Source organism: Nesoenas mayeri (genome assembly GCF_963082525.1).
Source record: "Nesoenas mayeri genome assembly, chromosome: 2".
NCBI classification, from domain to species: Eukaryota; Metazoa; Chordata; class Aves; order Columbiformes; family Columbidae; genus Nesoenas; species Nesoenas mayeri.
This window is the reverse complement of record NC_137543.1, coordinates 65,408,243-65,421,626: the sequence shown is the minus strand read 5'-3', so window position 1 is coordinate 65,421,626 and position 13,384 is coordinate 65,408,243. Positions and strand designations below refer to the sequence as shown.

General features: G+C 40.8%; 1 protein-coding gene across 1 annotated transcript in view; it reads left to right on the top strand.

Moving 5' to 3' along the window:
* The window catches only part of TMEFF1 (transmembrane protein with EGF like and two follistatin like domains 1), a gene marked incomplete at both ends in the record, with an annotated part of 122,534 nt that overhangs the window by 95,981 nt on the left and 13,169 nt on the right, over window positions 1-13,384 (top strand). The window contains one exon of the mRNA XM_080339277.1: window positions 260-356. Within this exon, the coding sequence (XP_080195403.1) occupies window positions 260-356 (97 nt within the window). The remainder of the gene's footprint in view (window positions 1-259; window positions 357-13,384) is intronic.

Here is a 13,384-nt window from a genome sequence, read left to right as displayed (position 1 = left end):
GGTGAGAATAAATACAAATCACTGAAATAAGAATAAAGGAAGAGTCAATCAATGAAGCATTAGTGTTTTCAGGGATGCTTTCTTGTCACTAGTACAGTATTGTCAACCTCCAATTGCTTGATTTTGAAAAAAAGGAACATTGTTAAGGTTTATAGCTTCATGTTGACAATATACCTGAAGGCAAATGGATTTAGGTAAACAAAATCAGAGCTTAATAAGAAAATAATGCTTTCTGTTAACAATACTTTATTTTTCTCAGAGTATGAGGGATCTGGGACAGAAGTTCAGAGAAAACACTCAAAATGTGGAGTTTGCAAATATAGAGCTGAGTGTGATGAAGATGCAGAAAATGTTGGGTAAGTAATAAGCTTTCCTTAACAATATCAGTGGACAAAAAGGGCAAAAATGTTTAAAAAAAAAAAAGGAGAGAGAGAAAAAGAAAAAAAAAGTACGTGATTATCTGCTTGGCTGTGTTTATCCTACTAACTGAAGTTCTAATGCTGTCCAATAATAATGTCTTTGATAAGTGTCTGTAAAGAGCAAGTGATCTGCACTTGCAATGTAAAAGGAGAAAACAACAAAGAGGTATATTGGAGAATCTTTATGAAATATTTTTCAAACAAAGGACCTTGATTTGTTTTATCTTGGCAACCAAAAAAAACCCTAAACCAAACAGGAATGCAAAATGAATACTGATAATTCACCTCTGAGATTTTTTTCCTCTATGTTCTGCTTGTTCATAAAGTAGTATAGGCATCTCAGAATAATAGTGCTTGAACATCGTTAATTGGGGGCAGCACTGCTCTTCCTTCTCCTGTCTTCCAGCTGGAATACATTTTATGTTGAAATATGTCTTAATTGCAGAAGATTTTATTATGGGATATCAGCATGAAGACATCTCAGGCAGTAAAGCAGCTTAGCACTAATATTCTAGATGTGTATTGAAGATTAAATAATAGCATACAAGGAAAACCAAAATGGCAATAGTACTCATTAATACTAGTGTGATACTTCACATTTCATAAAATGTCATATTACCAAAGTAGGCTTGCATTTTTCTGGAGAGACAAATGAGCTGTAGCTGGTTTTTTATAATACCAATAATTTTCTGCAATATTGCCTTGGTCTGTTTAATTTATGACTGGCAAAATGGGTATAGATTTGTTTGTTATATGCACTGAGATGTATTCTTGGCTTTGGAAAATAAATCATGAAGCATCCAGCCAGTAAAAGCTTGCCTAATTGTTCTGTGCTTGTAGACTTGGCATTCCTGCAGCTGTGTAATATCTATAAGAAAGTTAGGATAAAGTTGAGGAGAGTGGAAGATTTATTCCCTATGTCCTACTCACATAAAATGAAGCCATGCTTCCTCTTCTTGACAACAGCAGGAGAGCTCTCTTTTGCCTCTAGGATTTCTTCAATTAGTCCTCATTAAAAAATATATGTGGAAACAAAAAAAAAATTACACAGTAAATACTAAAAAGTTAGAAAATATTCCTATGAGGGTTGATGACAGTCTATCAGATCATTTTTTCAATTTTGTCAGTTTTCCAACCTAAATAATTTAATTCATTTTTTTTCGCTGAGTACCTTTGGCCTTTATAGGATGCTTTAGTGATATTCACTGCCTATTTAGACAGATTAAACTGGGCTCTGTTAACACAGATTACCTTCACAAGTGTGACTTTGACAAGTATGTAGAAAGTCACAGACTTGCTTAAGTGGATGTTATGAGTTGGTTTCTCTTTTTCTAAAATCAAAACACTTATTTACCTGGTAGAAACAAGATGAGATTTAAATCTTCTGTCTGGGAAACAGAATAGTAGTAGAACACCCCTTAAAAACACTTTTTTCATCTTATTTTTACTCACTTTACTGTTGGGTTTCAACATACTTTTTAGCCTCATAAAATTATATAATGATATGTAAAATTATTGACAGTATAGATACCTTTCATCAGACTTGCATAAACACTGCTACTTTCGTATTGTTATTTAATTCAATTTTGCACCCTGTTACAACCACTATCATCCCTAGTTCTAGCAAATCACACAAACACCTTAATTTCATAAAAATATTCTGTCTTGCTTTTCCTTTCTAAGGGATGGGAATGACCGCTGTAACTTTCTTGGATAGTGGGGTGGTGTCTATTGAACCTCAAACAAAAAGTACGTTTAGTTCCATTCAAGTAGACTTCATAGGCCTGGATAGCCCTTGCTCACACTTTGTGATGTTAAAACACTTTATTAAGTGATCCGTGTGATTGCAGAAGGCATTTTGAGAGGATTTTGCTTGATGATAGCAACCAAATGAGTAAGCTGAAATGTCTCCTAGTGTTCAGAAGAGAAGAGATGCTGTCTGAGTATAAATATATAATTATGCATTTTTTCATCCTCTTTTCCAAGCCGTGCAACCTGAGACCTTACAAACATCAGCTCCTTCTGCTCCGAGTGCTCTTGAGAAGCAAAACGGTAGCTGTACTCCTGTTTTATGAATAGAGAAACTAAATTACGGGTCAAATGATTAGTGAATTGGTGGAAGGGGAGTCATCCATGCCACAAAGCGTTGAGTGGTTTGAGGTAAATGAGCTGGCATTAGTGAGAAATCTCAGGAATTGCCAACAGGCCAGCCACAACAGACTGGAGTGCAAAATAAGCAGATTTTCCCCCAATAAAGGAAATATCCTGCTAAAGACAATTTTATTCCACACAGACTGTGATTCGTCTTTTGGGTCTGGAGGGATGTGGGAGTCCTGTGGAAAAAATTATGGCCCCGGATTGTTTCAGTGAAAACTGTAGGATGATTCTTGCAACAAAGGAGTCAGGAACAAGACCTCTTGGCATATTGTGGTTATTAGAGTTGGATTTGCTCATGTCTAAGCAAGTCCGTCCTTCTTCGAGGCGCACAGTGGTAGCGTGAGGGGCAACAGGCACGTGTTGGAGCATGGGAAATTCTGATTTGACATAATGGAAAATGTTTCCACCATGAGGGTGATCAGACACTGGAATGAGATATCTGATGAGGCAGTGGAGTTTCGATCTGTGGAGATGGTCTGAACTTGAACAGACATGGCCCTGGGCCAGCTTTGAGCAGGGGATTGAAGTAGGTGACCTCTACACATCCCTTCAAGCCTAAATTATTCAGCAATTCTGTGCAGTTACTAAATCTCAGTGCTTCTTTAAAGCACATTTAAACAAGTTCAATTGTATGCAGCTGTGATACGCTCCATATTTTAAGTTAGTGATGTTAATTTTTTGCTGCTCTTAAATTGTATTTTTACAATTTTTAGTTTTCATACTTGACATTAAAGCATTGTGGATGTCTCTGACCGAAGTTGCTGCATGTGCTTTTATTACACAAGATCACACATAGTTTGAAGAACTCAGGCTTTGCACAGAGTTTTAGATTTGTATCTTCATTTTGTTTGATTTCTCAGAAACATTATCTATCTAAACCAGAAGTGGCTACAATGTGTAGTAAATTGAATGCAAAAATATAAACAACTTTATAATTTCCACCGCCTCGGCAAAAATCTTCAGTGTTGAATTTAAGTGGACAGATTGAGACAAAGTCTGAGGAGATGGTTATCTTAAATAGTGTGCCATTCTTAGAAAATCAGTATTCAACTGTAGGCAAATCAGTACATAATTTCTTTATATAAATGCAAAAAGAAATCAGGTTGAGAAAACATCACAGAAATATATTTCTCTTTTTTTTTGAATTTTCTCATACAACTTACAAGTATTTTTAAAGAGTTGTTAGTTTATGAGCAGGCTTTTCAAGAGCATAGAAAATCACTTGTGGATGCACTAGTCTTAAGTTACATAAATGTGTACTATGTCATATTGTCCATACAGTGGTTTTCTGTAGGTCTGCAGTAAGAGGATGCAGACAACAGTTTTCATGTGGAGTCACCATGATTTCTTTTTCTGCTTTAGCAACAAAACTGAAACATAGGTTGGATATGTCTTGGGAAAAGCTGCTGCCTGAGACCAATCATTCAGTATCTCCCTTTCTACCCTGCCCACCAAAAATTCTCTCTGGCTAGAACCTTCCTCTGCTCTGTTGAAAAAGCATAGTGGTGCAAAACTTGTGGCATGGGAGTGAAAAGGCACACGAGAGGTTGGTAAATTTAAACTTTCATGTGGGAAACAGGCCAGAAGCCTGAAGACTTAGGCAGTACGAGGACGGTTGTGTGTTTTCTGCTGGAATTCTGGATTGGAAATGCAGTTGGGTGGAGAAGTGGAGATGGAGGTGGCAGCACAGAGCTCAGGGCCACCAAGAGCTGATGGGGTAAATCCTGTAGGGCACCAACCCAAACACGTTTGCTGTTGATATACTCTGGGGTATCCAATGCAGCTTTTCTTGGCACACACCAGACTTTTCAGTTCTACTGGTTGTTAATGTGATAAACAGTACACACTCAGAAGTTAGTATACTGATAACTTAAAATAATACAGCATGAATGCAAAACAAATGAAAATAGATGTGTTGAAAAATCATTTTCATCAGTGTAGCACTTAAATAGACTCTTCAATGAAAGCAGTGTATATAAATATTTGTAATACTATTGTGGCTATTAAGGACTCCAAGTGCATTTTTTTTAACTCAGATAAATAACATTCTGTGTAATTTTTATAAAGCTTCCAAACAACATAATGCTTCAATTTACTTTATATGATTGAAACTGAAATTATTATAAACTTAGTTGTGGATTTGGGTTTTTTTGATATTGTGATTAGGTGGCCTCTTAAGTATATATGTTTTTTCACAAGACTTCCATTTTCAAATGGTCCCAATTTCCATGTGTTTTTTAAAGCTTATGGTCATTTTTTTTCCACAAATATTTTCTTACACATACCAAAATTCACGCTCAAAGTGAGAACATTTTAATACTTATGCATTAAATATAAATAAGATGTATTTATAGTATTTTAATATTAATATTTAAAATATACTGAATCAATTGAAGAATAGGGATTTCATCTTGCATTTTTACTTCAAATGTGAAATATCTTTCCAACATAAAAGTAGCGTTGCTTATGGGGAGTTATATCCTCTGCTCTTGCACTCTTTTATGATGTTGTGTGTCTCTTTCCTCTTGAATGCCAAAACAATGATAGATACCCGATAGAACAACGTGCCAACACCTAGTCAATGTCTGAAGGAATGTTGGTTTAAAAGGAATTTAAAAGTATGTTGTAGCTTCAATATCCAGAATGTAATTGTGAACTGTAGAATAATTTAGATTGGAAGGGATCTCTAGGGAAATCAATCTGGTACAAGATTCCTCCCTCCACTGCAGCCAGGGATGGTCCATTCAGGTGGCTCAAGGGCTTCTCCAGAACTCTGACTATCTGCATTAAGGGAGATTTAACGTCTGGGCAGCTGTTCAAGGGCTGAGCTGCTCTCACCTTGAGGAATAATTTCCTTGTGTTCAATCAGAATTTATCTCACCGTGACTTGCAGCTGTTGTCTTTCAGCACTCTACTGTGCATCTCTGAGAGAAGCCTCCGTTAGCCTTCTTCATAACCCCTCTTAGGCTGTTGGTGACAGCAATCAGTCACCTCTTCTCGAGGCTGAACAAGCTCAGTGCCCCCAGCCATTCCTTACACAACACACGCTCCAGCCCTCTAACTGTCACAGTGGCTTGCCACTGAACCCTCTCCGGTTTCTCAAGGTATTTTCTGTTACTGGGGTGTCCCAAAACGGGCCAAAGTGCTCCAGATGGGACCTCATGAGTGCTGAGTAGAGGACTACAGTCATTTCTCTTGCTCTGCTGATGCCACTCCTGTGCAGCAGCCCCCCAGCCCTGCTGCTCGCCTGGATCCTCAGGTCCTTTTCTGCAGAGCTGCTCCCTTGCCAGATTCAGGAGGTTCCTCCACCTTGTCGAAGCCCCGACTTGCATGGCCAGCAGGTTGAGGGAGGTGATTCTGCCCCTCTACTCCACTCTGCTGAGATCCCACCTGGAGTCCTGTGTCCAGCTCTGGAGCCCTCAGTACAGGACAGACATGGACCTGTTGGATTGGGGGCAGGGGAGGCCACAAAAATGATCAGAGGGCTGGAACACCTCTCCTGTGAGGACAGGCTGAGAGAGTTGGGGTTGCTCAGCCTGGAGAAGGCTCCAGGTAGACCTTATTGCAGCCTTTTGGTACTTAAAAGGGGCCTGTAGGAAAGATGGGGACAGACTTTTTAGTAGGGCTGTTGCAATAGGACAAGGGATAATGGTTTTAAACTAAAGGAGGGAAGATTCAGACTACACATGAGGAAGAATTTTTTTACAATGAGGATGGTGAAACACTGGCCCAGGTTGCCCAGAGAGGTGGTAGATGCCCCATCCATGTAAACATTCAAGGCCAGGCTGGATGGGGCTCTGAGCAACCTGATCTAGATAAAAATGTCCCTGCTCTTTGCAGCAGGGGTGTTGGACTAGATGATCTTTGACAGTCCCTTCCAACCCAAACTATTCTATGAGTCTGTGCTCAGTAACATCTTACCTTTCCTTCGGTCCCTAAATGGTTGGAATAAATTTCATTAATTTTGATTTAAAATCCAGATTTTTTTTATCTTTGATAAGGAAGTCATTAACTTATAAATAGGCTCACTGTAAAAGTTCAAATGTGTTATGTTCTCAGTTTTACCTATGTTTTTTTAACAGATAAAATATGGAAATGAGATTCCGAGCACATTCAGTCTTTTTTTAATAAGTGTACTAGGCTGTCAAAGACCTATTTTAACTCATAATGTAGATATTCAAGAAAGATTGACAACTGATCCCCAAACAGACCTTTCGAGATTAACTTTTTACAAGTTCTACTTTGGAAAGAAAATGTGTCTCAGCAACATAGAGGCAACTGGCCTATAATTTACACAATGACTGTTTTCATAATGGCCAAACCAGAAATTAATTGTAAGTATTAACACTGACAAATACCAGAATGGACATTTTTAAGTCCCAGTCTCTGCCTTGTCTATCTAATTTGTCTTCCAGGATAAGATTTGGTCTTTTTGAATTACAGCATGCTGGTTTATACTTACCTCTTTTGACCACTTTCTCACTCAGTTACCATAGCCTAACTTTTTTGGGGGAGTATGATAGTGTATGCAGATATTCATAAAGAAGGGCATCTTAATGCTGTGTAAATGCAATTTACAGCTTTCTGGTCCAGCAGAAAAAAAATATCTTATAGTCTCTGTGTGTGAAACAAAACACAGACATAAACAATAGAAGAAATCAACCTAAACAAAAGATTTATAATTGTGTCATGGGATCACTGAATTATGCAAAATTGGGCTATAGGAAATCCTGATATGAAAGGAGTAGTATAACGGTCTTTTCATTATATCGACTATCAAGAAACTGAATAGATCCTAGATGGATAATAATCCAGGTGTGTTGTTTTAATGTGTATTTTCAACAATCTTTGCAGCAGTGTGTGCCGAGTCTTTGAAGGCTTCTGTTATTAGAGGGTGGAGGGAAGGTTAGGTCGCTCTAGTGAGAGCATCAGTTCACCACATATGTTGCTAGATGCTCACTACAGGTAAGGACTAAATTTCTACGGTAGTCAGAGAAAAACGTGCCACGAAATTAAAAAAGGGAGTGAAAGGGTCGCTGGAAAGTAGCTGAAGCTTATGGTATTTAAAGGGTGTTCTGCATTGCTGGGCAGAAGTAAAGACGGAGAGGTTGTTCAAACATGGCACAGAGAAGCTTGTAGAATTGAAATCTACTTTTCTTGCTCGTATGTCCCCAGTGCTATAAAGGGATTTTTAAAAAAACGCCAGAAAAAAACTAATGAAGATTCAGCTTGAGTTGAATAGGTAGAGAAATCAGTTTGAAATCCAGATTTTCTAAGTTCAGGTTTCATCTGGGAAGAATTGCACACAAGGGAAGAAACATCAAATGAAAGGTAATCCTTCATTTGACATGGTTATCTTCCTAACTGCAATTGCAACACCCTTGCTATTTCAATTCACCTAAATTTATTCCACTGAGCACACCCTTATCCATTTGTGTGCATTTCGCACACTTTGTTTTATTGTAGTGTTTCCTTTTCCCATTTGTAAGCAGACGTGCCAATAGATAGGTGAGTACCCACGGAAGCTTACTGTTGCTGTCGGCTGCTGGGAAGGGGCAGCGAGCAGCACTCGCTGTGAGGCCGGGCCAGAAAAATACATTTGTGAGCAAATCCCAGATGGGCACAAATGTGGCAGCCTGATAGAATCACCAGCCTCTCTCAGTAGCCAAATCCAACCAACAGATCTGCAATTCCTTTCCTTTTTTTTCTTTCTTTTCTGTGAATCTACTGTGGCTTTTAAGCATGCAGAGTTTCCAGCAGACCACGTACACCTTGAAGCCTGACAACAAAAAGTAGCCTTGAAATGTGTTCTGATCTCTGGGGATCTAATTAATTTACTGATAGCGGCAAGTGCTCTTACAGCCTGAGCTTGTTTCAAATGTGTCAAATCATTTTACTAAACACGTTTTCTTTGTTACACCTAGTGGCCCCTAATAAATGAGTTGTATGTTTTCATTTCTTATTTATTAAAACCACCTAAAATTTTTATTTGGTTTAATTATAACACTTTGTATTTTCCTGAAATTCAAATGCTTTTCTGTTTAACTAATGGTGTTAATGACACATGTGCAACTTCTAAAAGCACATTGTCACAGCAAGCTGGTGCTTTTTTTCTTAGATTGTCAACTCTCTGATGACAGGTGACAAAATTAAGGTTTTTTTCTGTATACACTAGTACATCTGGAAAACACTTGGATACATCCTGTTGACTTCCCAGGGCTAAGCAAGAGAAAAGACCTGTTGAGGGCACTGACCCTCTCTAGCAAGACATCAACTTAGAGAATCAACCACCTGTTTCAATCCTTCTGGTTAAAACCAATAGGAAGGTTATTGTGAAAAAAACCTCTTGTAGTGCTCTGACTCCTTTTATCCCCATGCGACTTATACAACAAGCTGTTACAGCAAAAACTTGAAGCTCTCATTCGCTTCTTTCTGGTATGAAGCATCAAGCATGTTTAAGCCATCCTTAGTACATGATTCCGTTAAGTAACTTTTCCCTAAGTGACTCTTTTCTTCTGAAGGTTGTGCTGAGCAGCCACACATCAGGCTGAAGGCACCAGTTGGTAGTTTTTCTTTATTTTCATGGGACACCAAGAAGGATCATGTTTGTCGAACACACACCAAAAAAAAGACCATCACAGCAGAGCTGTGGTGGGGCTCAAGCTGTGGAGTCCTCACTCAGTTCCAAGCGACGGTGGCAAAACACCCAGTATCAGTAGCAGGGCTCAGATTTTGCTGTAGTTTTGATTTGTGTTAGGATGTGATGTTTGATCTACCCAACGTGGCATGGCTTCGGCAAGACCAAGGAAAGACTGGCGCTTCGAAAAAGCAACTAGGCGAACAGAGAAACCTTTCATTGTAGGGGTTTGTGTTATTTTTTGATTTATTTTGTTGGCTTGGTTTGGTTTGGTTTGGTTGGGGGTTTTGTTTGTTTTTTACGCAGACTTTGCTATGCTTATCCTCACTTTTAGCAGCTCAAGATCAGCTTCACACAACAATTTATGCTTGTACCACTGCTGGACTTCAGGCAATTGTTTCCGAAGTTACTCCAAATAGCAGAAGTAAATAACTGATAGCTAGGAGAAAGATACTATGATGTTTAAAAGTACTCCGGCATTTTTGTTTTGCAAGCTTTCAAAAGAATTACTTTTCTCTTCATGGAAATCTACAAGATTCCACGTTTTCCTTCCCAAGATCCCTTCTGATTCCCTTCTAGGGTCACTCCCAAGGAATAAACGTATCCGTCAGAGCGGCATTTGCCAGAGAGATGGGGCTCAAGCTTCTGCACTGCCACCCCAGGAGTTCTCACACGTGAGCCCAGCAGCCAGGCTGGCTGCTCACCTCAGCTCTGGCTGCCCCATGTTCACCTTCCTGGTCTGCTCGCAGCATGGAAGCAACTCAGACCTGGGTTTGAACCTCACGTTTGCCACACTAAAAGCTAAATACAAGGTTTTGTTCTGCAGTTATTTATGACTGACATCATCACATTCTATCATCTCCTTGGATTGTGTCAGCAATCCGAACTCAGACCAGCCTTTCACATCTGTGAAAATATACTGAGAAGTCAAAATAGCCAGAGGTTCTAAATAGTTAATTCAGCACATAAGAAATTAAGTTTCCACATCTGAAGCGTTTCCTGTTATTAGAAATAATGTTGTGTACTTGGTTCTATTGTTATTTTTTTTAACCTTTTTTTATTGCAAACCAGACATTTTGCTACACTGTAATTTCAGTGTGCGCCTACCTGCTCACACCAGAAAGCACACGCTTACAGCACACCTGATTTTTATTTCCACTGGTAATGAGGGATGAAAATGCATCTTGTTTCTGTTCTTTTCTATAAGGAATAGAGCAAAAATGTTACTTAAATATCAGTGTTAAAAATATTTAAGGCTAGAATCAAAGCTGTGTTGTTTTCTCAACAAAACAGGTAGTGTTTTAATACATCTTTAAAGGGAGTAGTAGTAAGGTGGAAAATTCTTTTTAAATAACTTTTTTATATGGTTTAAAATCCTAACCTAACTCTTGCTGATACAAACTTTCCAATGCTTCCTGTTTAATACAATTGTCTTCTGTTGCATCATATTATTATATTGTATCTCTAATTGTTTAGCCTAATATTTTTATACTGGATATGTGAATTTAGAAATGTAATCAAAGCCTTTGCATCCCTTTGCCCCTGAAACTAAGTTTTCAGGCTAGTGCCCGTGGTGGGCTGGTGGCTGGAGGAGTCCAGCCTCATGGCAGGGCTGCCCTTCATCTGTCCCTCAGCCCAAGTCGTTCTGGAAAGTGTCTGTAGCTGCTTGGCCGAGCTTGGGGAGCTGCACATGGCACCGCTCTCATGGACCACTGTACGTGGACACAGCACTGGTGGAGCTAAGGCGGAAGTGAGAGTAAGTGCTTAAAATGCGGGATATTAAGAATTTTACAGTTAGGATCTACTCTCCTCCCAGGTGCCCCTCTTGCTCTCCTCCCGCATATCCCCGCTCACCCTCCACCATCTCAAATTTTTGCTGCCCTCCCTTCCTGAGCAGCTCTCTGTGTTGTCCTTTGCTCTCTTCATGCTCTCTTCCCAGCATGAGTGACTTGTTAGGGAACAGATTACGATATGCAACTTCAGTTCTGTGTCCAGCTTCAGTCTTCAGCTGTGAAGAAAAACAAAGCCCACGGGCTGTGTTGCCTCACATGGGTTCTCCTTGCTGCAAAAGCCCCTGATAAGATTTCTGCGCTTTGAGGACCCACTTCTAACTCATCAATACTGTCTGTTGCATCTTCTCCCATACTTCTTGTGCTGCTTGTATGGTCCCTAGGGTGGTTCAGCCTCCAGGGCTGTGCTTGGTAGTCTTGGGCTTTGACTTCTGTCTGGCTTTAGCACTCAGACTGGATGGTGAGGGGCATTGCTTCCCCTCAGGAGGTTGGATTTTCTGTTATCTCCTCAGTATCAAGCTGTTGTCTGCCCTCTGTAACTCTCTGACTTCAGGGTGCAACATATTTATTGTATTTCATAGCAGGTTCATTTGAGGATCTTCCATTACTTTCCTGAGCTGCTTTTTTGTTTCAATCTGTGGTGGTGGTGTTGTCTTCTTGCAGGGACTCAGCTGCCAGTTTCTATGTGTTTGATGTGCAGCATCAGAGCAGCAACTCGCTCTCCTGTGGTTTTACCTTCCTTCACAAACACTGAGCAGTTAAAAACAACTTGTGTTTCAAATTTTCTGTCAGGAGCAGCACTCTCTATATTGCACTGTTCCTGTCTCACAATTTCGTGCTTCCGGCTGAACCTGGCTGTATTTTGGGTGTAGTGCCAGCCAGCTACAAGCAAGGACAACTTCACTGCCCCCACGCAGATTCTCTGACAGATACAGGTCTCTAATATGAGCTTCTGGCTCCATCTCTGCCACCCTACTGCATCCGTGGAGGCCTTGCTTCCTTCAGAGCACCACAGCCCAGCCACGTCCTCACCTTAACTCATTCCCTTTCAGCCCTCTGAAAGGCTTCAGGCTTTTATGTTTGAATAACAAAGCAAAATAGTTTCAGGTTTTTTAAGTTCATCAGTCCAGTTCAACTGTTCGTTATTCCACAGTATGCTTAGACCAGCTGCTTTTACATGCCAGACAGCTCTGTCGAAGCCAGATGTACCATTTGACATCATGGTCATAGGCAAAGAAGTAGCTAATGACATTGGGCAGATAATCAGATGCATGGGGGGTGGCAAACTTCTGAAATTTAACTTTTGAACTCCTGAGCTGCAACCAGGATGGACTGGTGGTAAATTTTGGGTGATGTGTCCTGCCCTCAATCGTCCAGTTAATAAAGAGCCATGAGATAGAGCAGCTGGGAGGGTGGTTGTGCCATGAGCTTGTGCAGATAGACAGCTTAGACTGGGAAACTGAGGTCCTGGGCTCTGGAGAGGAGAGGTGTCCTGAAAGGCAGTGCCCTTGGACAGAAGAAGGATGCATTGAAGGAGGGTGGTGTGGATCCCGGAAGAGGGGCCAGATCCTGCAGATCAGGGACACAAACATCAGGGGATGCCCCAGGAGCTCAGTTGGTTTTGTTGGGCACTGTGGCCAGCAATGGCTGGTAACAGAGAGCCATGGCGGGGCAGAAACCACCATGAATGTCCACCCCATCTCCCCATGGGGAAGGAGAGACAGGATCTACCCATGGCTGTCCTGCCTGGGAAGCCTATCCATAAGCAGCAGGGCCAACAGGCGGGCAGCAGGCGTGTCCCCATCGCCTGTCCTGGCTGTCCAGCCAGCGAGGGCCTTCACTGGAGGCCTGATGTGCCTGCAGCCCCCACATCTGTGGGCGGCAAGCACATATGTCTGCCAGCTGCTCGGGGTCTGTTGTGCCAGTGGGGCACCACCAGGGATGTGGTGTGCTTGCAAGCCTCCAGCAAATCCCAGTATCCAGGCTGGCAGCAGGCTGGCATTCCGCTGGCTCCCACCCCAGCAGTGACCAGCTCTGTCCCAACAACTCAAGGCAACTGCAAGCATGGTGCAGTTGGTCAGTGGGGGCTTCAGCTGCTTCACCCTGCCCCACCACTTATGGACGCGTCACAAGCTCTCCTCTTGTGGTCATGTCGGTTTGGTTTGGTTTTTTTTTGGTGTATGTGTGATTTTTGCTTGTTTGTTTTTAAATTTTCCTACTTTTAGATGTAAATTTTAAGTGACAAAAAGAATTCTTTGTGCATTGAAGAGATAGAGTGTTTGTCAGAAAAACAGGGTCAGGAATGCATAACTACCCCCAAAACAAGCATTTAACAATGCTAAGAAAGCAAGCATTTAATATTAGATGTTAAATCTAAACAC